This window comes from Paramacrobiotus metropolitanus, unplaced genomic scaffold (assembly GCF_019649055.1).
Source record: "Paramacrobiotus metropolitanus isolate TYO unplaced genomic scaffold, Prichtersi_v1.0 Parri_scaffold0000004, whole genome shotgun sequence".
NCBI lineage: Eukaryota > Metazoa > Tardigrada > Eutardigrada > Parachela > Macrobiotidae > Paramacrobiotus > Paramacrobiotus metropolitanus.
The window spans coordinates 2914021-2939747 of record NW_026570224.1 but is presented as its reverse complement, the minus strand read 5'-3'; the positions used below and the strand labels follow the sequence as shown (position 1 = coordinate 2939747).

The window sequence follows — 25727 nt, the reverse complement described above, 5'->3', positions numbered from 1 at the left end:
TCTTTGAACCAAATTCTATCGAGAACTGAAACTGCCTTATTCTTTGTACTTATTTACTCCTGAATCAAATTTCTGGCAAAGACCGCACCGCACCGATATAATATATAAAATTTATTATGTTACAATATGTTTTACAATAGGCAGCGCTAATCTGGTACAACATGCACAAAGTATATTAAATCAACAACTTTATCACAGCAATGCGGTCTGTAAACCGCTTACGCGAAAGCCACAACGAAAATAAGTAGTGCAAGCGATATGTGCAGGTAAATGCAGCACCACTTGAAGCCATTAAATTAGCCTTTTAATTTTATTCAACTGTGATCGCATAATTGGTATAGCTACCATTCATAGCGCTATCCTGGGCTGCATTTTCAGACAAATGGAAATTAACTCCATTGCGGTCAACCGGTGGAACAAGGTCTTCTGTCGGAGACTTTGATATTTTTGATCTGTTCCTGTGAATGTGCATATGGGGAACGTGGACATGAACCGATGACTGTACCCGGTGGACATTTAGTACATCTCCCAATAAATCTTCTATTTCTGGTCTTAGCTTTTCACCTATTAAAGATAAGAAACACTTTTTAAGCAAACACTTCTTCCATAGTCCGATTTTTTAACAGCAATATAAAAACCCATATATGCAGACATCTTTTTTTGCAAATGTTTAAATCAGATTCTCTAGTTTAAACATTTAGTTCTAATTTTAAAGCGCAGCAATGTTATCGTTGTGCCAGTATTTCGGGTGAGAGGGTGAATTTTTTGACGATATACATCCATAAAACTACCAGAGCCACGGTTGTACATAGTCGTAACTTTACAAAAATTAATAAGTTCCACCGATCACTGACCATTGGCCAGTTACCTAATGCCAGTGATATACTATCCTATAATAATATGAATGGTTTTGTGCAGAAGATGCTACTTACGAATGTAAATTGCATTAAAGTTAGCAACGATCACAGGGATAGGCAATGCTATGGCCATTAATCCAGATATTGCACAGCAAGCGCCGACGATTTTTCCAAATAGTCCTTTTGGTGTCACGTCTCCGTAGCCAACCGTAGTCACTGTTAACAGAAGTGTTTCGAACATTCAGAAAAGAACAAAACAAAAACGTGAGCGCACTAAAATAAAAGCGCGCTGCTAAAATAAAAGCGTAAAAGGTAAATTTCATATAAAAACGAGAGCGCTTTGTGAACAGGTAATAATTATTTATAACAGAGACACCCAGTTATGTCTTTTAATTAAACTAATATGACATACCTTTATGTACCTTTAAAAGCTATAACCCTGCTTGATAAACAGCTGAACAATTTACGACAGCTCTGCCTGGAAGAAAGCAGATTTCACAGACAGTTTGTATTTTTACGTGAAAATTAAAGATAACCCACGCAGATCGCTTTTAATTACTAGTAACCCTATGGTAAATAATCTGCTTAAAATGCGCGTTTAAGCGGCCAAACCCGCGGCTGTTTAGCTGTTTTCCTGTCTTCTACGATCCTATGCGTTAATAGGCGGTTATCCGTTTCTGACGCGCGTGAGAGGACAGAGGACAGGACGATCAGCTTCGTGGCTGAACTCCGATAACGAACGAATATTAAAAAATTTACACCGGTTGCTTTCTAAAAGGCGCAGAATTATTTAAGTTGACTCACTTGTTACAATGGCCCACCAGAACGATTCGGGTATACTGTTGAACTGCGTGTCTTTCATCCCGATTTCAGCATAAAACATGGAGCTACTGAACAAAACCACGCCAATACCCAAAAATAACATCAGAAGCCCAAGCTCCCGTAGCGAAACAATGAACGTCTCTCCCAGAATTCTCAGTCCGTTGGAGTATCTTGACAACCTGACAATGCGAAAAATCCTGATGACCCTCAGCACCCGGAGAATACCCATGATACTGGCTTTACTGTGGCTGGAGATGCCTCGCGATAAGCACACTACCGTGACCGTAATGTCGATGTAGTATGGCACAATGGCAATCAAATCGATGATGTTAATAGGAGATTTTAAAAAGTTTTTCTTAGACGGACACGATATAACACGTAATATGAATTCGATGGTGAACCAGGCAATACAGACAGTGGCAATAATGAAAAATGGATCGGAAAACTGGGCATAATCGTAGATGACCGCTAGCTCCGCCGCATCGTCAATTCCATCGCCATCTGTATCATTAAAGCTGCCGTTAACAATAACTTCCAGTTCTCTGGTCGCATTCGTAATACCCCGAAACTGCGGCATAGATTGTGTACACAAAACTACCACAGATAGAATAATCATCAACATGCTGAATAATGAAAAAACTTTCGCAGCCAGAGAACTGTGCGGATCATCCACGAACAGCCACAGTTCGCGTAAAAATCGGTTTTTCGGCAGTTTCAGTTTTTTATACGGTCTAAAACCTTCATGTTCACAAATCTGCAATAGTGCCGGTTCGTCCAACTCAAAAAACCGACATTCTGCCACGAAAACTCGCAAGGGAATTTGCAGCGGCCGGTACAGTGTACCGGTTTGATAATACTGGATGATGGATTCAAAAGAGCTCCGATCCCGATCAAAGTAGAATTCTTGTGTTGATAGATCGAAAAATTTGGAAAGTTTGACCGGATCGCCTAATAATGTGCTAGGATGCTTTTGGAAGATATCGTACGGAATGTCGTACTTCTTCCCGGCCACGTTGAGACGGATCCGTTCGGCTAGGCGGGCCGGAAACTGATCGGTCACATCCACATTTGGTTCGTGCTTGATGCGCAAAATATTCTGACGTACAATAAACGGCATATGGTGAAATATACCGTTGCCGCGCGCCCATAATTGTCGACCATGGGGATCAAAGATCTGCGCTGAACTGTCCGTCCGATCAAAACTGGACTGAACAATAGCATTCTCCATAACCCAAGAGTGACAAAGGCGATCAATAGGGAAAACGATGATATTATGAGGGACTTTATCCACAACAATGAGAAAGCAGTAGGTCCACTCGCTGCTTATTGTCAAATTTGCTTCTTTATGCAGCTATTGTATACAACAATTTATTACATTAGATAGTCTAATTACCTGCTTGCTGAAAGCAGGGTGCGCCATAAAACTTACACGTGGTAGATGTTTTCTGAAAAATTTCCTTGTCGCATTGGCCGTTCTCAGGTGTCTCGTGCACATCGACCACTCCACCATGGTGGGCGAAAGTTTTTTGCTGTAACTTTGCCGGCGGCACCATCGCTTTGAAAATCATTTTAACCCACTGCATGCATAATGTTTCTATTAAAACATGATCACGCACATTAACAAAGGGCAATTCCGGTTCTCAACGCACAAAAAGAACGGCGCTCTTACTTGTGACTTGATAATTATCGTCAGCGCATTTGTCATATATCATCGTCATTAGACAGTAATATAAGCGTATGAGTTCCAGGCAAGAACTTTTAAAACATATTGTCCCTGTGAACATTATATTGTAAACTATACGACATGTCGCCGTGAACTGTACTCCCACTGAAATTTTCTAGAAGCCTTCTCTTGAAACCTCAAATGGAACCGAGCGGCAACGCGCACGATCAATTACACGGCATATGCAGTTATATACAGTACGGCGCACCCGAAACTACAATATCTATATATCGCAATGCCTCACTTTTGCCGCCGGATAGCTTCTACCTTCATACTGCAGATGTAATAAAATGAAATTGCTACGTAATTGTATATGTAGGACTTGGATGCAGTTTTCCGAGCATAACACGGAAATTGAAGGGATCCTGTAATGCCTTAATGAAATGTCAAAGGTCAAAAAAGCCATTACTTATATTATTGCAGCTGATGTATTGTGCTTTTAGTATATACTTACCGTGCACCATGCAAAACATTCTATCAGCGCACATGAAATCTGTACCCGTATTGCAATTTATCAGTGATTATTCCGAAATCGTTTTTCTGATAGCCTTTTCCTAGTATCCCGAGATCCAGGAGGGAACTACATGTGTTTTGTCAACGGCAGACCCTTCGTCTTAGGGGCAGGGCACTCAGTTCGTGCAAGGAGAAACACTGCACCGATTGATTAAATACGATTTTATACGGTAACTACAGTAGTATATAATTACGATTAGATAGCACCTGATGTGCTGAGTTTTACGTTAATCTAACGCTGGTACCATATTATGTTCTGTGCGAGTAAATTTTTGAAACCATCAATAGGCTGTCCTAAACGACCTGCAGTGACTACATGCGCTCGAAAACTAACAACAACAAACTAACAACGTGCAGGACCTGCACGTTGCTAGTTTTCGAGTGCAGGTAGTCTCAATAAAAGATGAGTAGTTCGATGTATAATATTGTAACGTGCATCACACGTATAGTAGAGTGCAACTTGTGCAAGTTTCGCATTTATATCGCTGGTCCGTAGTTTTGAAGAACTTATGCTGTGGACCTGTTCTTACTGCATAATTATTATGTAATTCCTCTACAAATACGGTACATGCAAAGATGGACCGCTTATTGCACAAATACGTATAGTATTGTAGCCGCACAAATGAGATCTGTAGTGAAGATGTACATCTCATTGGTGCTAGTCAACCGGAAACATCTGAATGTGTACTTGTACGAGATGACCAGCTCTAACGTAGATTTTCTAGACTTCTGAGATTGTCTGAATGTTCTGAAATCATTCTTGCTCTTGCCCTTGCCCTTGCTTTTCCCCAATGACTTTTCAGCTGATTAAAAATGTTTGTGCACTTTGACAATCGCGCCGGTATCGGTTAACATATGTACGCAATTGCATAACTGACTTTTGGGTAATTCGCTAACTCGTAACATCGCCGACGGTCACCGACGAACCATCAAACCTCGTTTTATCGCGGTACGGGTGGATTAACCCACTCCACTAGTGGCAGCTTAGAAGTTGCCGTTGCAGTATGGAATTAATGGCGCTATAATATCGCTGTCAAAGCCATAATAATAAGGCGCCATTTAATGTATTACTAGAGTAGAAAAATTAAAATCTTCTTTAAAGTTTTGCTTAGTTTACAATGGCAAACAAATAAAACATGGCTAACAGCTTAAACCAAACTGTTACCAAAGGACTCTCTGTTTGGTATTTATTGCATTATTTAACATACACGACATACAAGCATCGTTTACCTTTACCGAAATCATGCCATGGAAAAATAGCATTTTTTTTTCACTTTGAAATATCCAATCATTTCTACTGATAATGAGGCCCCGGCAATGCTTGATCCCGCGGCCGTACGCAGTTCTCAGAAGCAGCTCAGGTGAGAAAAAATATGGAACCAGGCAAATATATACTGGTAGTTTGTCTAATCACAGACGAGAAGCCCAAACAAAATTTAAAAGTGATCGTATACGAGCTAGCGAAGTTAGGAATAAATTCTGTAATTACTAATTTTGTTCTGCGACATGCCTTCCTTGCATTCTGGAAAGAAAGTAACCCGGTTTTGTTTACCCAACCGCCCACTGGGCAAGGTGTTTCATGTCTTCATCATCATGATCTGCCTGTCGCCGTCTGGCAGGTCGACCTACAAAGGCAAAGGGCTAGTTTAAAATCTCCGCTTTTAAACGTTGCAAAAAAAACATTACCAATATTTATCTAAATAAAAATATCCAATGAAAGTTTAATACTAAAACATTAAAACATTTGTTGCCACTAAACTGCTTGTGTGTTTTCTGTTTTCACTTACTGACGGAAGCCGTAACCGGTTCTTCGGTAGGTATTGACGGTAAACGATCCCTGGCAGCCGGTGTCGCATTGATAAGTTTATTGGCTAACTCTTCCTGTTCTAGCTCTTCCAGTTCTCTTTCCAGTTCAGTCTGCAATGTAATTTTTAGGAAATTATTTTCCGTAGATGCAGCTCCTAACTGACCGTAATTCAACTGGGATTTACGACAGCATACCTCATCTACGTCGTTTCCGAATCCAATAGGATTAGAGATAGCAGTTGAAATTTCTTCAGAAATCTCTTGCTGTTCCGCTAGATCATCCATAATATTGTGCACTTCATCCACGTCACTACAAAAGATAAACTCGGCTTCCTGAATGTTAGGCCAGACGTTACTTTTATTATATAGTGCGTTGTGCAAAATTTACCACACCTATTTACCGCATATACAGTATATCAAAATAATAACATACGATCACATTTATTGTAAACTGGCCTAAGACTTTGCAAGTAGTTATCACGTACATATTTAGTCACATGTTTGCTGCAGACTACACAGCCATGTGGAACACTGACAAGCTCTTTTACATATAGAAATACTCGTAGATATGTTAATGATTATGCTTTTTTCCGCTTCACTTACCACCGACAGTGAAAATGGTGTAATCATCACCGCACCTATTTACAGTAAACTTACAGATTTTGATGGGCTGCTTTCAGTGATTTGGAAGCGACGCTCATAATTTTCAGAACCTCAGTATTCGTATTGGCATTTTCTAGTGCTTCCCGCTGGAATTCCAGAGTGGACAGGGTGCCGTCGATCTGTAGCAGTTGTTTTTCAAATCGCTTCTTCCGCTTCAAAGCGGCAATAGCCACTATAAATGCACGAACTAAACGTCAAGCAAAATAAACCGTGTTGGCAAAGTGACCAAACCAGGGTGAGATAATGTTACGACACGGGTTAGTGGATGCAGGTTGAATTTAACTAACGTCGTTTATTCTTGGTTCCGTGACGTTTAGCATTGGTCAGCTCCTGTTCGACTTTCTTTTCGAGAAAATCGGATTTCTTATTCAGCATCTCTTCTGTAGCGCGGAGTTGCTGAATTGCATCCTGAGGAGTCATTGGTTCATCCTTCTTCTTCCCACCGAATGCTTTGCTAATCCAGGACATGACTTACTACAAAGTACAAAAAATTAACATATTCCGTGCCAGCACCACACCGCTTAAATTTTTGTTGTAAGCAAAATGGCACGCGATATCTTCTATCAAGGCCATACCAACCTAATACTGGGTATAAAAGTCTGCTCTATCATCCTGGTATATCGTAGAAACTCCAGTAATTATATTTGGGTAGTATTGTACCTCCTTGGTGCTACATACTTGAATGGAAGTGTACACCGGTTGTTGTTGTAAAAATATTACAATAAAGCAAAATCTTTACTCGGGACTAAAGGTTCCAGCAGACCTGCGTGACCCGAACGGGAACACGGAACTCTAGTGCACAATAAGCTTGTCCTTCAAAAATAGTTACAAATATAAAATTAGCCTTCTACCAGTAAAAATAGCTACGGCGTAATTATGTACAGCTTAATATTATTTCAGTCGAATATACCTAACAGAATGGGTATTAGACTTTCTCAAACGCTTGAAAATTATGGCGATGAGTAAACAATATAACAAACCGTCGGATGCCGCAGTAGTACTCGTATAACTACTACTACTACTGTACAGATATATATTGCTTTACGTACAATATCTGATGTTAGCGCTCATTACAGTTTTACATGCTGCAGTGTGCAGACTGTATAGAGTACTGCATACGCTTGCTTGCGTATTTTTAATTACGCTAACATCAAATGGTATCTAATTTCTTTCTAACTAAATTATAAAACAACGGCTAACTGTGCAACCGGCGTACCTGTGTGATGATTTGACGAATCAGTTGTAATAAAGTAGCCGTATAATGCAGATCTTCGAGTTTGGATGCCGGTTGGTATATAATAAGTAATTACGTACGCTCGTATGCTAAAATAAAACAATATGGTGTCCTTTTTCCGTCAGTCTCTACAAATGATGGACAAAAATCACAAAATAAGCAGAAAATTTCTGTCACAATCAGATTAGCAATTATTTCCACACGATCGCCGTTCCTCACTGTATACAGTACGCGCTGTATAGGTTGATAACACAGGGCACTTTATTGGAGAAAAAGAAAACGAGACATGGTAGCCGAATGATAAGCAAAGAACGTTGCTTGGGTTGTAAGCGCACACTTCATCGATCGGTGTTTAACGATAACACGCGGTCCTTAATCCTTGGAGTAAAGAGATTTTTTGCCGACTTAGTGAACGACACTCAATTATTCGGCTTGCTTCAACAACATTTCTCAAAGAGAAAAGACAGTTCTGGTTTTTTCGGCATCAGACCTTGCGCATTTGTTAACAGTAGGCGTGCTTCATGGCGCGATGTATTAAGAGTCAAGACAAGCACGTACATACAAAGTATATATATCAGCACAAGCTTTTACTGGTTTAAGCGTTTTACATGGTTGTTGCTGTACGAAAGAAAACACCTAGTCGTATCGTGCCGTACATAAAAATTCACATTGAAGTGCGTATTTTATACTTCACCATCAGCTCGCTGGATTAACTTTTTAGGTACAGTATACATGACTCATGAAAAATAATCCCGTTTAATTGAAAAAATGAAATCATGTGCGCCAATAAGCAACATAGTAAATGGGCTGACTCACCGAAATGACTAACCTGTTCGCACCGGAAATGCGGTGTGTGCCGGACGGGTGAACCAACATCATCAGATTCTACTGCGTTGTTACCTGTGCCTTGTATTATTAGCATTAGGTAATATTGGGAGCGCTATTAGCTGAAATTTAATTTAAGTTTTTTTTCATTATTGGCCATTATAACTGCGGCTTAAACCTCGATTAAAACGATGTATGCACTAGTAACTAGCGTAATATACAGACTAGAATTGTATGTACTAGAACTGTAACTGCTTGAACTCACGATACAAAAATTAATGGTAACTATTGACTGGTGAAATGACTCATGACTGGCCTTGCCGCAGTAAAACGGCATGTAATTATATAACATACTAACCATAAGGACGCTGAACGCTACAAATAAGTTACGTTATATTATTTTTAATTCTTCGCCATAATATTAATTACGAATTTGCGGTGACCATAAAAACCGTCACGGCTCGTATTATCAAAGTCGAAAGTATCTATTCAAAATGTAAAGCTGCTAACGATAATGCAGTATCTGAAGATGAGGTCAATCTTAATTAAGCTTTTACTGCAGCACACAATCCAGATGATATTGTCGACCGCCTTATGCAGAACAATGGAAAACGACGTCCTTTAGTTCACATATTACAATATTTTCATGACCCTAATATTTACTTTCTGAAAATACGTTTGAATTGAGAAACCAGCGTAAGATTTTGTGTCACTGCAATTCTTCCGTGTTGGTTAAGATGTCTAATCCCGAAACGTGAGAGACTGCCCAACCCTTGCCTGTCCTCGATAAGTGCCGAAGATTGGTATCCTCATCAGATCAGTCATATATAAACGTTCATCCCCAGGTTTTCATAGTTCTTTTTCTTATTACTAAGCGCATTTGTGGCTGTGGTACACTTCACCTCTTAAATTATACAACATAAATTACCGAAGTTCGTATTATCGTTCATGATTATGTTGGCGCACTGTGAACATTTTGGAGATACAAAGTTTCTGGACAGGTGTCGATGTTACATAATGAATATTTCCCGTGTTTAATTTCTTAATATTGCATAAGCTCTAGATTGTGCAGCATTAGAAAAACGTAAACATATTAGTAACAATTAAGCTCCAGAACTCATAAACAGTCCTGTCTTTGAATCGTACTGGAAAACAGCCGATCGTGCACATGGTTGCTAATCAGGATATTAGGTGTTAAGTGACGTTTAAATGCTAGCAATTGTGCACAACCCCAATGCCAACGGAAATGTGAGATTGTTAATATTCGCATGATAAATTCCAGCCGGAAGTTGACCTCCTGCTTTGCACCTCTCTATTCCTGGCAAAATTTAATCGTCTATTTATAATACACACCACTATTCCCAATTCTGCTATTACACCAAATGGAGTATGATTTGTGCATATCAATGAATTAGGCAGCCGATTGCATATTAGAGGGTGGATCATGCCACTGAGACGGTTTTATAACCGGACGTACATTCCTTGGTGATTTTCCATTTTTCTTCCGTCGACAATGCTGCTTTGCACGCTCACTTTGACCTTTATAGCCATGTGTTATGCCGGTTTGTCGTCTGTGAATATTACACTGGTTACTTACGGATCACCAAGAACAACTTTCATATTTGGTCTTCCTTATACTGCACCGGCTTATAAATTAGCTGTGGCTGAAATTCGAAAAGATTTTGGATTAAATATTAAACATTCCTTTATTGAACAGGACGCTATTCAGAGCTGCGAAGATCTTGCGGATTATTCGTATCTTGTTGCACAATATTACTTTCACAGACGTGATCCTAATAACCTTTTTGTCCTTACCACTCCAGGTGAGCCCACCAGTTTTCAAATATTGTATCACTGTTCTTTATGCTTTCGTGGCAGTTAGATTTTTACTCAGCTTCCTCAAAATAACTTGCCACTAAAAAATATTGCTGTGCAATATTATGGTGTCCTGTGTTTTTGATTACATATATTTAACCGCTGACCGTGACGCTTGTCAAGAAATAAAATGTTATTTTTGTACAAACAGAAAGCCTTTTTACAAGCGCGCAGGGTAAGATATGTTCAATCTTTGTTATTTTTTTCTTTAATCGGTAGTATTCTAGGCTCCGGACAAGCGCTGTGTGTGCATAAACCACTAAAAATGCACGCACTAAATATGCTCATTTTTGTTCCTATGAATTTGTGCGAGGTCATCGGGAAATAGGCTAAAATCCACCTATAGCACCATAGGATCACAACAATAAATGCAAACAGCGCATCTTACTTAAAACCGTTTGGATTGTACATAATCTTTTTAATTACGCACGGCCTCTTTCCTTATTGCGTCTCCTGTTTCGTGCATGAAAGGAAGGCTTAAAACCCTCCCTCCCCCGCACAAGCCCTTCAAACTTGAATTCTGTATTAATTTTTCCCTAGAAACATGTGGATGGGACAAATATATACAATGCCCCTTTACTGCGTCGTTTCCTTGAAGGGCCTCCTACAGCTGGCATTTGCTTAATAACATATATTATATAAGTTAGTGATGTACAATGACTTGTGAAATATAATGTACAACAATACGTACCAGTAGTTTAATAAGATTTACCATTACTTGTATAGCCTGAGCTGATTCGAAACGCATAAGAGCGTTGCATTTCCAGGTATGCTTTTAAAGAAAAAAATGCAGCGTAGCAAGCGACATTTCTTATTATTTGATTAGTTGTTTCATAAAATTAACTTCCATTAATGGTAAGTTCAAACGCAAAATTTGAGCAAAGCCCATGCGCACACACATTTGTAACATACGTGTATCGGCACACGAGATCATCACGTTTGGGTGGCAGTGCACATGATCTTGATCATGACCATCCATATTTGGTCATATGTAACCATACCGTTGCTCATAATCCTCCGGTTTCTGTTGGCATCGTTTTTAATTATTCGATTTTCACAGAATCTTTCATACGAACTGCTCGCGAAACCATTGAAATTATGGCAAGAATGCACGCAACTTTGATAATGGAAGGTGTGATTATAAGCCGCACAGGGAGCAGACGGCTAGACCATTCAAGCATGAAAAGTACAGACCAATAGTTGGAATTTGAAAATACCTTCTGCACACAATCTTACGCGATGAATATTTAACAAAAAATCTATTTTTTCACGAAAAATTATTACCGATCGGATAAAAATTTTGAAATCCCAGTGCGACATCTATGTATGCACGAATGCCCCTGCTGGTGAATGTTGAACACTACCCCGAGTAAAACAGTTTGTAAAATACGTTAGCTAAACGTTAGTTAAAGGCCAAAATTCGAACACTGTTCGAATTTTGGCCTTTAACTAACGTTTAACTAACGTATTTTTTACAAACTGTTTTACTCGGGTACGCTACGCTACACTGCTGTATTTGATACCACCACTGCGTCATTGTCCTATGATGCAGACTGAGGAGGAGGTTTAATGCTATGACTTTAAACTATTCTGCATTAACACCTCTTCATTAAAGATTAATATTGTTTAACTTTCTGAATAGCATACTGTAAAATACGGCGCTTATTTTTGAAGGTTGTGATGATCTGGTTCCACTTGCCCAATTAAGCAGAGGTGAGTGGATTATTGTTGTAATAATACGAGTTATCATATCAATATTTCGTACATGTACAGTAATATGGGGTATCAAGCTATAAGATCGTTTCTAGTTTCGGGAGTCTTCTTAATGGAAAAATTACTATTTAAAATTTCTTTTATTTAAAAGACCTAACCGCCAAAAGTTCCAAACCTATTAGCTCGCGGACAATATCGGCATTGTAACCAGGATAAGTTTGCCGCATAAGTTAACATTATAGAACAGAACAACAGTCACTACAGTGTTCTCTAGTACAGTACACCCATAAAAGTTGCAAAGTTTGTTACAACAGTGAAATTTTGTTGAATATTTCAGAGTGGAACACTCTTATTCTTTCCAGGTAAGACAGGAAAGATGCTCTATGTACAAGACTGTTAACAAAAATAATCGTATTTCGTCGTCATGCACTGTGCACGTTGATAAAATATATTACTGTGAATTTTTAAGTGTTACAAAATAGTGATGCTTTTACATCTTAACATCTTTGTAGTGGTGTTGCCTTCCCAACCACGTTGCACCAAGCGTTCTATCCAACAGCCGTATCTTTTAGTGCTGTCAATTTTGCGGCGTGGGCTCAAACATTTGCCGAAATTTTTAAAAAGTTTTCATGGACATCCATATCTTTCATATATGACCGCTGGGGTCACAATTCTGTTTATCACCTTTTAATAGACAGTCTCAAAAGGAATCTGGATGGCCAGAGAAATTTATCTGTTCCTATTGTTTATAAAAATCTCTTCTATCCAGTTGATACCCGTGCCGCGGTATCGGAAGCGGAAATGTCAGAAGCCCTGAAAAGGGCGCGTAATGTTAGCCGAGGTACCTTCAATGGAATTGAGAATTACCGGTCCCATTTGACGGGTTTGGTTTTGTTTGCAGTAATACTACTCGCTTTTCAAGCCAGTGAAACCAGACGGTTTATGGTACGGTAAAACAGCGCACTCTTGTGATGTTACAGTTGTGGTAAAACGCTTTTTTATATAGATAATGGCCTCAAAACTCAATATGACAAATTCGGACTACGTAAGTTTTTGAGCGGATTGAAACTGTGTGTAAAGTGTGCGGTCAAAACATCAAAACTTCAGTTACTTTTAGGTTTACTTTGCCATTGAGCCTTTCCGCAATGCCGAATTTTTTGGCACCCTCAAAGCGTCATATGATGACGGAAACTATGAGGTTAGAAAAATAAAGAACCCAAACTTACGAATTGAATGCGCGATAAGGGAACTGAACATTCAGAGTGCTATGATCGTTACTTTGCAGACCGCCAAAGATGCCTTTAAAGTATTATTTCAAGTGACTGGATCTTGCTCAAAATATGTCAACGCCAGCGGCCTTAGAAGAGTGGTGGATGACATTAAACACCGAAGCGCGATTGGCTACGGTGTACGATACAGCGCGGATGAAGAGGCATGACTAGATTCAAAAGACCACAATCTAGATTTAAAAAATTCAGAGTTAATAATAGACAAAATATTTTGCAGCCAAGCGAGATAGTGCTGTCATCTTACTTTGCCATCAAGTTTTTTGGAGTGGTAAGTTTATAAAAAGAATTCATGTGCAAAGGAGAGGAGAGCAAGTGGTCTTTTACCTTACTGTGGCTTCCGTTGCACGAGTTTTATTTACAAAACTTTGAAAAAAGAATAGATAATGCATGCCTTTTCCCCTAATTTGTAAAAGGGGTTTTTGTCGCATAACAGCAAACCGAACTCAAAAAAGGTTGAGAAATATATTTATTATCCACTGGACAACCGGTATATTACATAATTAGGCAGGTCTGGAATCCATAATTGCCTTACATTATTTTACCGTTCTGATCTGTTAAACTGCGCATCTGTAATATGTTTTGGATTTGGTGTTGTCGGCAGATGTTGTCGAAGGCTTTCGCCGATTCTGTTGATATTTACAATGGGACCCTACTAGCCAAAACATTCCTAAACAAAACCGAATACATCACAAATCAGTCGATTACGATCGATTATTCTGGAGACCGGGTCAAGGATATTTGCATACAAAGTTATAACGCAACTACAGACAAATTCGAAGTAACTTACTCTACTTCTGTAGCTAGCCGCTAGATGCACGCCTAATAATTATAAACAGTTACAATGTTTCATGTAGAAAGTAATGTATTACGACCCCTCGCTGACTACGCTGGCTGAACAAAACGGCGGCATAGTATGGAAAAATGGGAAACCGCCACCGAACGAACCTTCGTGCGGTTACAAAGGGGAAGGATGTCCAGGTAAGCAAATTTGCAAACTAATATCACCGCTAAATTTAGAGTGAATCAGCAGACATTTTAGTAGCTCAGTATTATTCTTAAAACGTATATTTACACTAATTTTTCCAGAACAACAATCCAATATTGCGACAACTCTCGGCATAGCTGTGCCTATAATAATCTTCATGATAGCCATTGCCATGCTCATAGCTTGGTGAGTCCATTTTGTTCGAGCTTGAACATAGCCTTTGCGATGTTATTATTAGGTTTTATTAATTTGTGTATATTGCTTCACGTAAATGAGAAATTTGATAAAAGTGCAATGCTAAAAAATGGGTAAACGTGGTTCCGACGTCATTTGTTCCACCCAGGAGATCCGGGTGCGTGCTAATCCAAATCCAGACTACATCGACGCATCAACATTCGCATTGCATTAGCATTTTGTTTGTTTTATTGATATTTTTATGGTGTACCAGCTAACAGAGTTGATTAATCTTATTTTTTTATACTGTGATTTTTGCTTTTGGTTGTCTTTTGCAGGAAAGTGCGGAAAGAATATAATTTGAAAGACGATTGGTGGAAGGTCGACAAAGGTGACCTTATCGTTCCAGAAGTATTGGTAAGAAAGATATTTCCCTCTGTGGCGCATTGAAAGGGGCGATTATGCCCCACCACTATTTAGTGCTTCGTTTTCTGTAGAAAGGTGGCATGTCCAAGCAGTCAGCATTCTCGCTATCTACAATGGGAAACGATCCCAAGCACATCAGACGTATTAGAGGAAACGTTGTATGGGTGAAAAAAATTGCTGTTACAAGGAACTTAATTTTGGATCGTCCCACTCGCTTGCTGTTACGAGAGGCATGTATTTTCATGGTCTTTATGGTTTTGCTCCAGTGCCTAAGTCCGGTACCCAGTTTTCCAATACCTTTCAAAATCAATCAAATGCCAATAACATTCCCACAACATATCTGTCAAGGTTTAAGGTACTTCAAACGGAAAACTGACTTTTACCATTGAAGAACAGAATTCAGATACCTGTTTTTTTTTGAACCGATTATTGCTAAGCTGGAAAGTATAAACCTTATGGACAATTTACATTCAGCGTGATGTTTTTGATCTAATACCAAACACCTTGCTTAACTCATTACTGGTACATTCATATAAGTACAGTTATGACTATTTTTGCAATTGCATAATTTCTGTTTAGATAAAATTAATTGCTCACGGCAATATTGCCGAACTGATCGGAATCTGCATGGAAGCAAATTTCCTGCACTTTGTCTATGAATTTTGTGGGAAAGGAAGTTTATATCACCTGCTAGAAAAAATCAACTTGGACTGGGAGTTTCGTGCAGCATTAATAAATGATCTGATTGAAGTAAGGCCAAATGAACTACCTATTGCGACCCCAAAAAAAAGGTGATACCTTCAAGACAGTGACGCGTAAATTTTTAGGGTATAATTGTTATCCATGGTTCCGTCTTCAAACGGCACGGATATCTTAATCCCCACACTTGCCTTATTGATAAGCACTTCACTCTCAAGCTGTCCGAATTCGGTCTGTATGACTTAACTAAAAATATCGCCGCACCCAAACAAGAGGCCTCACGTCACGGTACACTCAGCTTCACCAACGTCGAACGGTGGATTCCTCCGGAGCTGATGTACTTACAGTCGGAGTACTTCGACATTCGCATGCTGGCGTCCGTTGCTGGACCGGATGCGGATATTTATGCACTAGGCGGCATAATGGACGCAGTTCTGGAAGAGAGCATTAGTAGTAGTTTAAACGAAAATGGCCAGGTGCGGACGATGGGACCGGAAACGCAGCGGTTGATTGCCGCGTGTCAAAGGTCAAACGCCGCAACAAGACCGACCATTGAAGAGGTCAAGCGACGGTTTCACGAAAGAGCCGGCACGAAAACCGGTGGATTTGTGGATAGTTTAATCAGGCGAATGCAGAAGTATGCCCGAAAACTGGAATTTGCAGTGAGGGACCGAACCGACGCATTAAATGCTGAAAGAAAGTTGTGCGAGAAGCTACTCGTGGAAATGCTTCCGAAGTGGGTGGAACAGTGAATGCCGGGATTTTTTGCTAATTATGACGATAAAATAATCTTTGTTAATCGTAATTGTACAAATAAATTAAAACTCAGTATTGCACCGTAACCAATCCATTAACCTAATTATATTCACGATGCAGGGTGATAGTGGAGAAATTGCTTGCCGGATGTGCCATAGAACCTGAACATTTTTATGGCGTGACGATATTCTTCAGTCTCATCGTAAAGTTTGTGGAGTTTGTTGCCACACATTCCCCGCTACAAGTGGTGGCATTTTTGAATAATCTTTTTACAACATTCGATGATGCTTTGAGCATGTACAACGTATACAAAGTTGAGGTAAATATTTCTCAACTGTAACATAAATGCAATTATGAAAGAGTAACGTCTCAACTGTAGCACACTTTTCTGCAGTGCTATTTTGCAAATTAAAACTGTTCTTGTTTTTTTTCGGACGCAGACCATCTCAGATTGTTACATGGTACGTATAACTTATCCGTTACTGATGTTGCTACGCCGATGCTAACTTAATAATATAATTTTTGCTTCTTTGCACAGGTGGTCAGTGGAATGCCCATACCGAACGGCAACCAGCACGCTGGCGAAATTTGCAGGATGTCTTTGCAATTGTTAGCCCTATTCAAGCATTCCGCCGATCAATACAATATGCAGTTAAAAATTGGGATAAATTCAGGTATGCTATATATAAGACCCACGTAGTGAGTGGTCAAAGCGTGGGAGTGGTTCGGGTCGACGCGCACATCCAAGATGCACAAATATCCTTGTTTACGCGTAGTTGCGGTGCTTCTGTTGACTCTGATTTGCCCGTATTCGAGTGCACGTACGACGACTGCATCATGGATCTAAATTTATTCTTCACGAACAGGGTCGTGCGCGGCGGGTGTGATTGGCTCTAAGCGACCGCGCTACTGCTTGTAAGTAACCCAGATCATTACGCCACAAATAAGCAGTGAACTTTCCAAAGGTCACTGACTGATTGGCACAGTGCTCGTGTGAACTGTCAAATCACGTCCGATTATTCCAGATTTGGTGATACAGTTAACACAGCATCGCGATTAGCATCCCATGGAGAACCATCAAAAATCCACATCAGTACAGCAACTTCCGCCCTCATCATGTACTGTCCTGAATTCAAAGTGGTGGAGAGAGGAGTAGTAGAGCTCAAGGTGCGCACGCTGTTGCAGTGAAGTTGGCTGTGAACATATTTACGGCTATAGAAAGTTTAAAGTCATTTTCCACAAATCTACAAATATTTGTCGATTATGATCACCGCAAATGTACCCTTTTTAATTTAATTATTTTCTTTAGGGTAAAGGAAAGGAACGCACATTTTGGCTGGAGGCAGCGAACTGATGAAACCTGGGAATTTCTTTGGAGCGAGACATTTCTGTTGACTGTTATTTACTTGTACTTATCTTTCTGGAGAAACATTTTAGATACTTACTGAAATTAAATTTATGATAAGAGAGACAGTACGGCATCGGATTCAGTAAAGATATCGGATACTTTTAGCTATTTAGTGCATATCAGGCTAACATTTGGAACTTTTCTACTCAGCAGAGTTTGTTTCCTCAGTAAAGTTTGAATTCTCAAATTTTGTTCGTTAGTTTGTTATTTTTTATTTTTAAAAAATAATTTTAGACAGAAAACAACTTAATTTCATATTTATAAACCGTAAGGAGAAATCTCTGCATGAAGTTTCCACTAGGTTATTTCAGAAGTGAAGCATTTTGTATAAAAATGCTGACAAGGACACACATTACAATTCAAAACACAGCCTGCGTCATATTCATACTGTAATTTTGCAAGCCTCCAGATACCGAAATTTGACAAAACTTTCTCCGTTAGGTTTAACTGGATAGCGCCCTTGCAATAAAAAAACATGACATTCCACTTGCAAAGCTGAGCTGGGGCAGTACCGTACTCAAAAGGCGTTATTGCATTACATAATATACAAGTACAATTGAAGATATTACGAATGTTATCAGATACTTACATATGAGCATATAATATAACTTTAATTGCACGTGAATGATGTGATACAATAAAGCCCCTTGAGTACGGTAATGGCAGAAAAACACCTTTTTGCTCACTTTTATCACATTATTACAATTAACATTTTTACCTCTGTTACTCAATTTCGCTACCCTTGCGAATCCAGAAATTCAATCACTATTAACAAATAAATTAAGTGATCAGCAATCAGTGATACAAATTTTTTTTGCCAATGTGAGTCGCTTGATTATACTGTAATAAACACAGATTGGACAATACGTGGGTGTTACCATATATTGTATATTACGAGTACAATTTAATTATGTACTGTAAGTATGCGTTGGTGTGTAGTGTCTACAATCAATCCTTGGATTAACCTTCACGGTAGTTAACAGTTTTTTAAAACAGTTTTTGCTGTTTTTTAAACAGTTTTCAAAAAAGTTTGTATATGCTAATGCAACAACAACAAGAGGGTCGAAACCGGAAACGTGTTAAGTGCTTACCGTTTTCCTGACAGGCGAATTCTTGCCATTTAAGCCGTTTTTTCCAAAATTTATTGTCTTAATTCTGTTAGTTAAGCATGTTATGAAGTGGTAGCGCCCAGGAAATATCCGTAGAACCGAAGTGATTCAGACGTTTTCACCATCCTGTTCCGAGTGTAACCCATCATATTGAAGTATTTGGTACGTATCGGAATTATATTGTTCTCGAGTTAGTATTTAAACCAGCACAACCAAAAATGCCGAAGTCATTTCTTTGATGTTTGGGTTTCCAGAAAATTGCCGTAAATCGTTAACGCAGTATCAAAATTCTTGTGACGGATAGCTCTAAGTACATATAGGAAGTTCCTGCATATAAATTTTCGCATTCACTTGGAAAAATGTCATCGTCAACCTTATTAATATTGATTACTTTTACAGGTGCAGTATGAATTGATAACCCTGGTTTTTGATATAATTATGTGACATTTCTTTAATTCTTAAAACGGTTTACTGATTTGCCCTTAAATTTTTCAGCTGTTTCCGATGCCCAGTTTCCATCGTATTTCTATTCTTCACAAAACAACCTTTCGCCGCCAAACTGTGTCTGTGCGTCTCAGCAGCAAGGACTGTACAACACATATCCATCTCAAATCCCGAACAACAATTATGTTTATCCAGGAGGACAGCTTCCGGTTAACCAGTATCCGAATCAGCCGTCCATAAACCCTTATCCGAACAATCCAAACTATCCGGCAAATCCATTCCCATCCAACAACGTTCCTGGGAATCTGATCCCGCCTTTGTCATCGAATAACCCCAATGTTGATCGTGGACAAGGAAATAATTTTGGCCAGAGACACTTTGGTGGTCCTTTTGGCTATAATGGCGCATCGACCACAATGACAAACTATCGCATTTGTGGAACAGACAACAATATGTATACGGATGTCTGTCAATTTGTCAATGCGCAAGCCGCGAATTCGGGTAAGCACCCAGTTGGAATTGGTCTCGATCGTGCAGCCACGAACTACCTTAATCCCGGAAATAACCAGGGACACTAATGCTGCAGTTTTCTTGTATAAGTAACAAACCTACGAAAAAATCGCGGAAGTATTTGATTACGGTTCTCGATCCTCAAATAGCACAAACAGCTTTTTTTACACTTTACAATTTTATCAATAGAATTCGAAGGTAGATTTAAGCAGTTGAACGGCAACCATGCAATATACGATAGGTCGATAGTTACGTGTACATAATCCTTTTCGTCTTAAATTTTGTGTGCCTTAACACTTCTGCAAAGCAACATTACACTTCTACGTACGTATGGGAAAAAACTTAGCGTACGGACTTCTATAGTCAGCCAAATAAGTCACATAGGAGGTCTAAAATTAACTGGAAATTTTGATCCGTTTTAATTAAGTAATGCTCATCGGAACAATTTTGTTGTGTGAACTGGCTGTTACTGCAAAACGATACGAAGTATTAAAACAATAACGAGCAACCCACCTGCTGTACTAGATCTGCAGTAGAGTATCTGCGAACAATGCATTGCGTACGCTATTACGTTATTAAATTTTACCGTACAAGTATAGCATAAGAACTGCCTTTTTGCTCAGAGCTAGGTGGACGCCCATGTGACTTGGCGGCTGCCATTCAAGAAGTCAATAGCGGAAGTGCTTTATCTAGACAGGATAACACAGGACCCGTGTGTCTGAACACCCGAGTGTCATCTTCCTCAGCAAATTTTGCCTTGGGAGTGATGTCAACATCACCAAGTAAGAAAACATAACAGCTTTTCTATGATATTCAGTCTCTACCTTTCTAGTGCCGGTCACTGTTTTCGTAATTTTACTGAATGAATAAACGAGAAGGAACTTTCTGATAAGAAGCAAAACGTCATATAAACACCCCTTCAATTTTCTGGAAATAGTACTGGATGCAAATAAGTTTGAACATAAAGACTTACATCGTAGTTAATTTATTTTGTACTCTAGTATCTACAATTTATACCGAGAAGTGATGTAAATAAACGCTTGGTGACTGGCAGGTATCGGAATACGTTGTCAGGGCTCATGCCCTTGTCAGCTGAGGTGTCCTTCTACACAGGCTGGGAGTATGCAGAGCCCTTCTACTTTCCATCACTGGAGCTTCCAGCATGGTCATCACGGGCATGGTAGACCGTTTGGAAGATAGCCAAATACTGACAAATTCTTTCACAAAATAAGTATTTTTAAGCATCTCTGAATGTACAGATATATTGGCTTAGCGCTGCACAATGTCAATATACAGGATCATACCCTGTCGAAAGATTGTTATGAGGCGCATCTAAATATGACAATCCGTTTGCTGTTATCATTGCTTTTAGTGGATATAAATTAATACGACTCCGATATTTATGTTGCACAACTGCTTTTAGAAAGCCTAATTTTAAAACCAATATTTATTCAAGTGAGTGGTACGAAAAACTGTGGGATGTGGGATAAATCGGGAGCAGTCTTTTCCGCTTCCAATCGTCATGTTATCGGTTGTATTGGTCATAATAGTTTTGTAATATATCGCTACTCGCATAGAAAAGATGCGTTAAGCGTCATGTAATGTTGAAGAATCTTCTACACACAGAGTTGTAACTACTAACATGAACCATGTATACGTAGGCCCACTCATGATCATCGACAGTACATGTACAGGTGATCGCCCTGACTTACGATTAATATAATATAAACACTTGTTCCTCTACATCATCTATTCTTGCTTACATGTTTCCGTGTCGGACAATCATTCATCCCTTTAAGTTTAAGATTACTCCTCCTTGTGTAATAAAAGTTAGAATCTTGCGAAACTGGATATGCTATCATGTGCAGGTAGCCCTTTGCAGGCTGTTGTGCATTTAATTCTGCCCTCACCAATCACCATCCTGACCGGGTTTGCTAGTGAGGCCAGGCGACGGTAGTGGTAAACTGGTAATTACCATAATTACAATTATTTTGCATTGCGAGACGATCCCATACTGCAGTAAGATGGGGCACTCAGCCATTCACGAACATGCAATTACGACTAAACCACATCCAGCTAAATTACCATAACAATTTCCGTCATCTCCGGAAACGTTTGCTGGCAGCTTTGGACTACTACGATCGGCATCCAGTGTTGATATCCGGGACTTGGCTTTATCATTCCATAACATGATCAATGATACCGTCGGCTAAAGACCATCTCGGATTCTTTAAACTGTATCGTGCAGATAACACTGTATCCTTTTTGTTTAATTAATGAGTTATCTGCATCGGTGATTCGTAAATTTCATTTCGTGTATCTTAAAGGCTTAGTGCCGTGCTTCTATGATACAAGTATTAATAATTAATTCCATTATTGATGTTGCCGGAAAAAGTGATGCTGCAGGCTACATGAGGCTGGATGTGATTACAACACTGATACGATTAAACAGAGCCAATAAGCTGACATCAGTCTGGATATTGGATGTTAAAAGCATATACACTTACGGAAGGAATATCCTTCTGGAAAATCCTTAACTTGTTGTTCTAAACCTGCATATCTGCATTTTGAGTAATGCATGATCAGCGCGCTAGGATCCGTACCTATGAAGTTTATTTTATTCATAATTTAAGACAAACTTATAAAATTTTTTGCCGCAGAATTTTACGCTCTCGCAAAAACTGTGCCCTCAAAGTACTTAGAGACGTATAGGTGCAGCGCAATTTCGACTGGATTGCTTTGTCTTCTACTTGCTCAACAATAATTACAATTTTTGGCAAAATATTGACCTTCTGTGTTATACTTACGCTTTTAATTTGTGCATAGATGACGTGGAGAGCGCAATCTTCTCCGCAGAAAGGTTCTGTTTGTTGTAGTACATGGCTCCTGTTGTATATCTGGCATGACAATAATTATCAATGTAATTAATTAAATTAATTACATGAGTACTGCAAGACGGATTGCTACTCTACTTAGTACCCAAAACTGGAACCCCGCTATGGACGCCTGGATTATCTCTGCAAACGAGACCCCCGTCACTGACCATATTCACAACATTTCAGTTCGTACCGAACATGTGCATCCCTTGGATGAGCGACCAGCATTGCAGTACTTTTTCGTAATCTGTTTGGGAATGCAAAGTGTTTTCGGAACCTTTGGAAATATTCTGGTAAAGTAATTAATTTGCACAATAATGAATTACTGCATTGTATATAGCGAAGATAAAAGGTGCCTTTTGTTTACTTGTGAGTTTCTATAGAGGTATTTATTTCGGGTTGGCGTATTAATATTGTTGTGTGGTGCTATATTAATTTAACATTCTCGACCATGTCTTGCTTTTGAGTGGAATTAAACTGTAAAACCTACATGCGGTTGCATCACATGGACAAAACAGATGCTGTGTAGCTGTACTCGTATTAAACTATAACATTTTGTTTCTCTATACCAAATCCGCGTCAGTTTGTCTAAGTTGTAATTTTTAACATAATGGTATAAGTGTCTGCATTAATTTTATATAGTATGTATTTATAATGCGCACAACAATATGTGACTGTGATTTTCACTATAAATGAATAATTTGTCAGTTTGGGTGTTTTTGCAAATCGCTATTCTGTCTTGCTTATGCAAATGTCTATCTCTTTCTCAGAAAGCCGCCTTTGCGGTTGCACATTTGTAAATTTTATATCACATATCGAGCTTCAAATCTGTAATTCTGATTTTTTAATAAAGGTTATGGGAGCCGTATGTGTTGTTCCGGAGCTACGAATTACCTCCAATGCGTTGTAAGAAACAGTGGTAATGAATTTTGCAACACGATCCCAACAAATTAAGTGATTCATACGGAATTACAAGTGCCGGTAACATTATCACCATTATCTTGTTTTTTGCAGTATTGTAAACCTCTCGTTGGCGGACCTATTTGTTACTGCAGTCACGCAACCTTCTAATATAATTGGTAAATCAACTGAATACAAGCCTGTAGACAGGGTTCTTTTTTCTTAAAATTGTATCAAGCTGTACCTTATCTACTAATCTGGGGACCCTAAATCTTTATAATTGTTCTTGCACCGATAATACATGCCCCTTTTTCATAAAAGACGTGATTGCTCGGACGTTTTTATGCACCAGTAAAAGCCTATTTGTTTTCAGGTGCTTTGTGGGGAGAGCAGTGGTTTGAAAATCATCCAGTTCTCTGTTCGGGTGAGAGCGACATCCTTATGTTATTCTGATAGACACAGAATTCTTGTATAACTGTTTTTTGTTTTACCAGTAAACTATTTTGATAATAATTAATCAGTACTTTACCACCAAGCTATACCTACGTAGTACGTATACAAAATATGAATGTACACACAGTATTTTAAGGTACGTACGGTTAGTACTGCACATTTTTGGAAAGGCCCTTAAAAACGTAATAAGCAGCTTGGTAATCAAAAGCTCTTTAATTTGCAGTTATTTCTACTCTTTGTGCGACCGGCTGTTTATCTTCGACTTGGAATATTTTTATGATCTCGGTTAATCGGTACGTCACTAATAAATACGTGGACCACTCTACTAATTCCCAAGCCTAGCTTACACGATGGGAAAGCTGGCTGGGTACTAGTTACTGCACTACTGTGCAGTCAGTTTGCATATGTTTCACGCCAATTAACTTTTCATAGCAGCTTTATTAGGTTATTTTTTAGCTGCACCATAATAACATTTTCTTTATGCACAACCTGAATGCAAACATTCACCTACGAAAACGTTGGTAGCGATGAATTACTTGGAAGTTGCAGATACGTCCTCATATGTCATCATGATTCCTACAACAAAATCTACACAGGTGGACGCACGATTGTGTTGTGTGTGGCTGTATGGACCCTGATTTACATGATCGAATTGCCCAACCACGTCGGCTGGGGCGATAATCGGTTTAGCGAAGTGTTCTATGTGTGCACATTCGCCAATCATGTACATTCCTATGCATTGTTCTACATTGGTGTGGGTGTTTGCATTCCCATTACCCTCAGCTTCCTGGCCTATCTGGGCATCTATCGTAAAGTTAAGGATTCCAATCTCGTCCGGCATCGTCTGCTGAGCGGCGCCGTGAAGCGCACCCGCGCCGAACGTGTACACCGCAAACAGCGCCAACGACTCTTCCGGCAGAATGTCAAGATGGCCCAGGCCCTATTCCGAGTGTACATCATTTTCGTTGTGATGTGGCTCCCTGTGGCCGTGGTAATCTTACTGGGTCGCGGGAAAGATGTTGATCCGGTGTGGTATATTCTGACCATTCTCCTGGCGCACGGGAACAGTTCAATTAATTGTATTGTGTACGGGGCATCGATCGATCACTTCCGTCGCGGTTACCTGATCATTCTGGGTGTGCCGCGGTCGCAGTTGTTGCGCTGTCACTCGCATTCCTGGAGACATCGACAGGGCTATCGTAAACAACTGCCTGAAACGGGCAGCCTCCAGTCGGCAGATCTAGAGAGTTCGACGAAGAAGAGCATGCCGGAACTGGATGAATTACAAATGACTGATCTGTCCACTAGTGTTTATGGTGCCCGATTAAGCTGTTCGGTGGATACCTAATTTAAGGCACGCGGTTGTAGTTCGCTTTGATATGATCCCGCGTAAATCAGCCGAGCTGATCCGAGACACGTTGCAGATCAACACGTTACACAACCATAACAAGTACAATAATAGTTATTTATTATGTTGGCACACCGGTGCTATATAAAAAAATCAAAGTAAAGTTTTTAACTGAAACGCAGCTCGTCCTTTTTATACGCAAGCTGTTTTTGCATCTCACGACTTTCTATTTTATATCTACAGATATATTTTTATATGCAACAGTCAAATTGGCGCTTTTGTGCTGTTTTGTTTACCTCGGACAGTTATTAGTAGTTAC

The 25727-nt window shown here is 39.4% G+C and overlaps 5 protein-coding genes across 7 annotated transcripts; 3 read left to right on the top strand and 2 right to left on the bottom strand.

The window, feature by feature from the left end:
- Window positions 1–120: 120 nt before the first annotated feature.
- Window positions 121–4156, bottom strand: LOC129602640 (potassium voltage-gated channel subfamily A member 7-like). Of its 2 annotated transcripts, XM_055501717.1 has the most exons (6): window positions 3857–4156; window positions 3349–3453; window positions 3109–3273; window positions 1662–3030; window positions 933–1073; window positions 121–564 (listed from the first exon to the last, which is right to left on the bottom strand). In XM_055501717.1, the coding sequence occupies exons 3-6, from the start codon at window positions 3187–3189 to the stop codon at window positions 311–313; spliced, it is 1845 nt and encodes a 614-aa protein (XP_055357692.1). In that variant the 5' UTR covers window positions 3190–3273; window positions 3349–3453; window positions 3857–4156; the 3' UTR covers window positions 121–310. The 2 variants fall into 2 exon arrangements, with proteins under 2 accessions (XP_055357692.1, XP_055357691.1); XM_055501716.1 differs by having other exon boundaries at window positions 3349–4156.
- Window positions 4157–5085: 929 nt separating this feature from the next.
- On the bottom strand, window positions 5086–8279 carry LOC129602594 (charged multivesicular body protein 4b-like). 2 transcript variants are annotated; one of them, XM_055501656.1, is made up of 6 exons: window positions 7601–8279; window positions 6672–6858; window positions 6379–6571; window positions 5917–6031; window positions 5703–5832; window positions 5086–5540 (listed from the first exon to the last, which is right to left on the bottom strand). In XM_055501656.1, exons 2-6 carry the CDS (start codon window positions 6850–6852, stop codon window positions 5464–5466), a joined length of 696 nt encoding a protein of 231 aa, XP_055357631.1. In that variant the 5' UTR covers window positions 6853–6858; window positions 7601–8279; the 3' UTR covers window positions 5086–5463. The 2 variants fall into 2 exon arrangements, with proteins under 2 accessions (XP_055357631.1, XP_055357632.1); XM_055501657.1 differs by having other exon boundaries at window positions 6379–6556; window positions 7601–8274.
- A 1559-nt stretch (window positions 8280–9838) lies between these two features.
- Window positions 9839–17982, top strand: LOC129602796 (atrial natriuretic peptide receptor 1-like). Its single transcript, XM_055501945.1, has 22 exons — window positions 9839–10266; window positions 11993–12031; window positions 12369–12393; window positions 12544–12872; window positions 12933–12976; window positions 13038–13076; window positions 13149–13229; window positions 13317–13463; window positions 13538–13588; window positions 13922–14098; window positions 14175–14298; window positions 14407–14491; window positions 14818–14896; window positions 14977–15135; window positions 15485–15655; window positions 15733–16340; window positions 16481–16679; window positions 16801–16821; window positions 16899–17034; window positions 17227–17275; window positions 17386–17527; window positions 17670–17982. The coding sequence occupies exons 1-22, from the start codon at window positions 9957–9959 to the stop codon at window positions 17712–17714; spliced, it is 3060 nt and encodes a 1019-aa protein (XP_055357920.1). The 5' UTR covers window positions 9839–9956; the 3' UTR covers window positions 17715–17982.
- A 1053-nt stretch (window positions 17983–19035) lies between these two features.
- On the top strand, window positions 19036–21344 carry LOC129601148 (uncharacterized). Its single transcript, XM_055499885.1, has 4 exons — window positions 19036–19276; window positions 19373–19822; window positions 20455–20613; window positions 20886–21344. The coding sequence occupies exons 1-4, from the start codon at window positions 19237–19239 to the stop codon at window positions 21029–21031; spliced, it is 795 nt and encodes a 264-aa protein (XP_055355860.1). The 5' UTR covers window positions 19036–19236; the 3' UTR covers window positions 21032–21344.
- Window positions 21345–24553: 3209 nt separating this feature from the next.
- On the top strand, window positions 24554–25408 carry LOC129580762 (melatonin receptor type 1B-like). Its single transcript, XM_055471423.1, has one exon. The coding sequence runs from the start codon at window positions 24554–24556 to the stop codon at window positions 25406–25408; it is 855 nt and encodes a 284-aa protein (XP_055327398.1).
- The last annotated feature ends 319 nt before the right edge of the window (window positions 25409–25727 follow it).

Coding starts and splice junctions, on each gene's coding strand:
- LOC129602640 (XM_055501716.1), bottom strand. CDS start 3,189: ATGGTGGAGTGGTCGATGTGCACGAGACACCTGAGAACGGCCAATGCG. Junction 1,074..1,661: donor CTGGTGGGCCATTGTAACAA/GTGAGTCAACTT, acceptor TTCTGTTAACAG/TGACTACGGTTGGCTACGGA. Junction 565..932: donor CTTTAATGCAATTTACATTC/GTAAGTAGCATC, acceptor TATCTTTAATAG/GTGAAAAGCTAAGACCAGAA.
- LOC129602594 (XM_055501656.1), bottom strand. CDS start 6,852: ATGTCCTGGATTAGCAAAGCATTCGGTGGGAAGAAGAAGGATGAACCA. Junction 6,572..6,671: donor CGGAACCAAGAATAAACGAC/GTTAGTTAAATT, acceptor CTTGACGTTTAG/TTCGTGCATTTATAGTGGCT. Junction 5,541..5,702: donor ACCGGTTACGGCTTCCGTCA/GTAAGTGAAAAC, acceptor TTGCCTTTGTAG/GTCGACCTGCCAGACGGCGA.
- LOC129602796 (XM_055501945.1), top strand. CDS start 9,957: ATGCTGCTTTGCACGCTCACTTTGACCTTTATAGCCATGTGTTATGCC. Junction 12,032..12,368: donor ACTTGCCCAATTAAGCAGAG/GTGAGTGGATTA, acceptor TGAATATTTCAG/AGTGGAACACTCTTATTCTT. Junction 14,299..14,406: donor CAAAGGGGAAGGATGTCCAG/GTAAGCAAATTT, acceptor TAATTTTTCCAG/AACAACAATCCAATATTGCG.
- LOC129601148 (XM_055499885.1), top strand. CDS start 19,237: ATGTCATCGTCAACCTTATTAATATTGATTACTTTTACAG. Junction 19,277..19,372: donor AATATTGATTACTTTTACAG/GTGCAGTATGAA, acceptor TAAATTTTTCAG/CTGTTTCCGATGCCCAGTTT. Junction 20,614..20,885: donor AGTGATGTCAACATCACCAA/GTAAGAAAACAT, acceptor GGTGACTGGCAG/GTATCGGAATACGTTGTCAG.
- LOC129580762 (XM_055471423.1), top strand. CDS start 24,554: ATGCAAACATTCACCTACGAAAACGTTGGTAGCGATGAATTACTTGGA.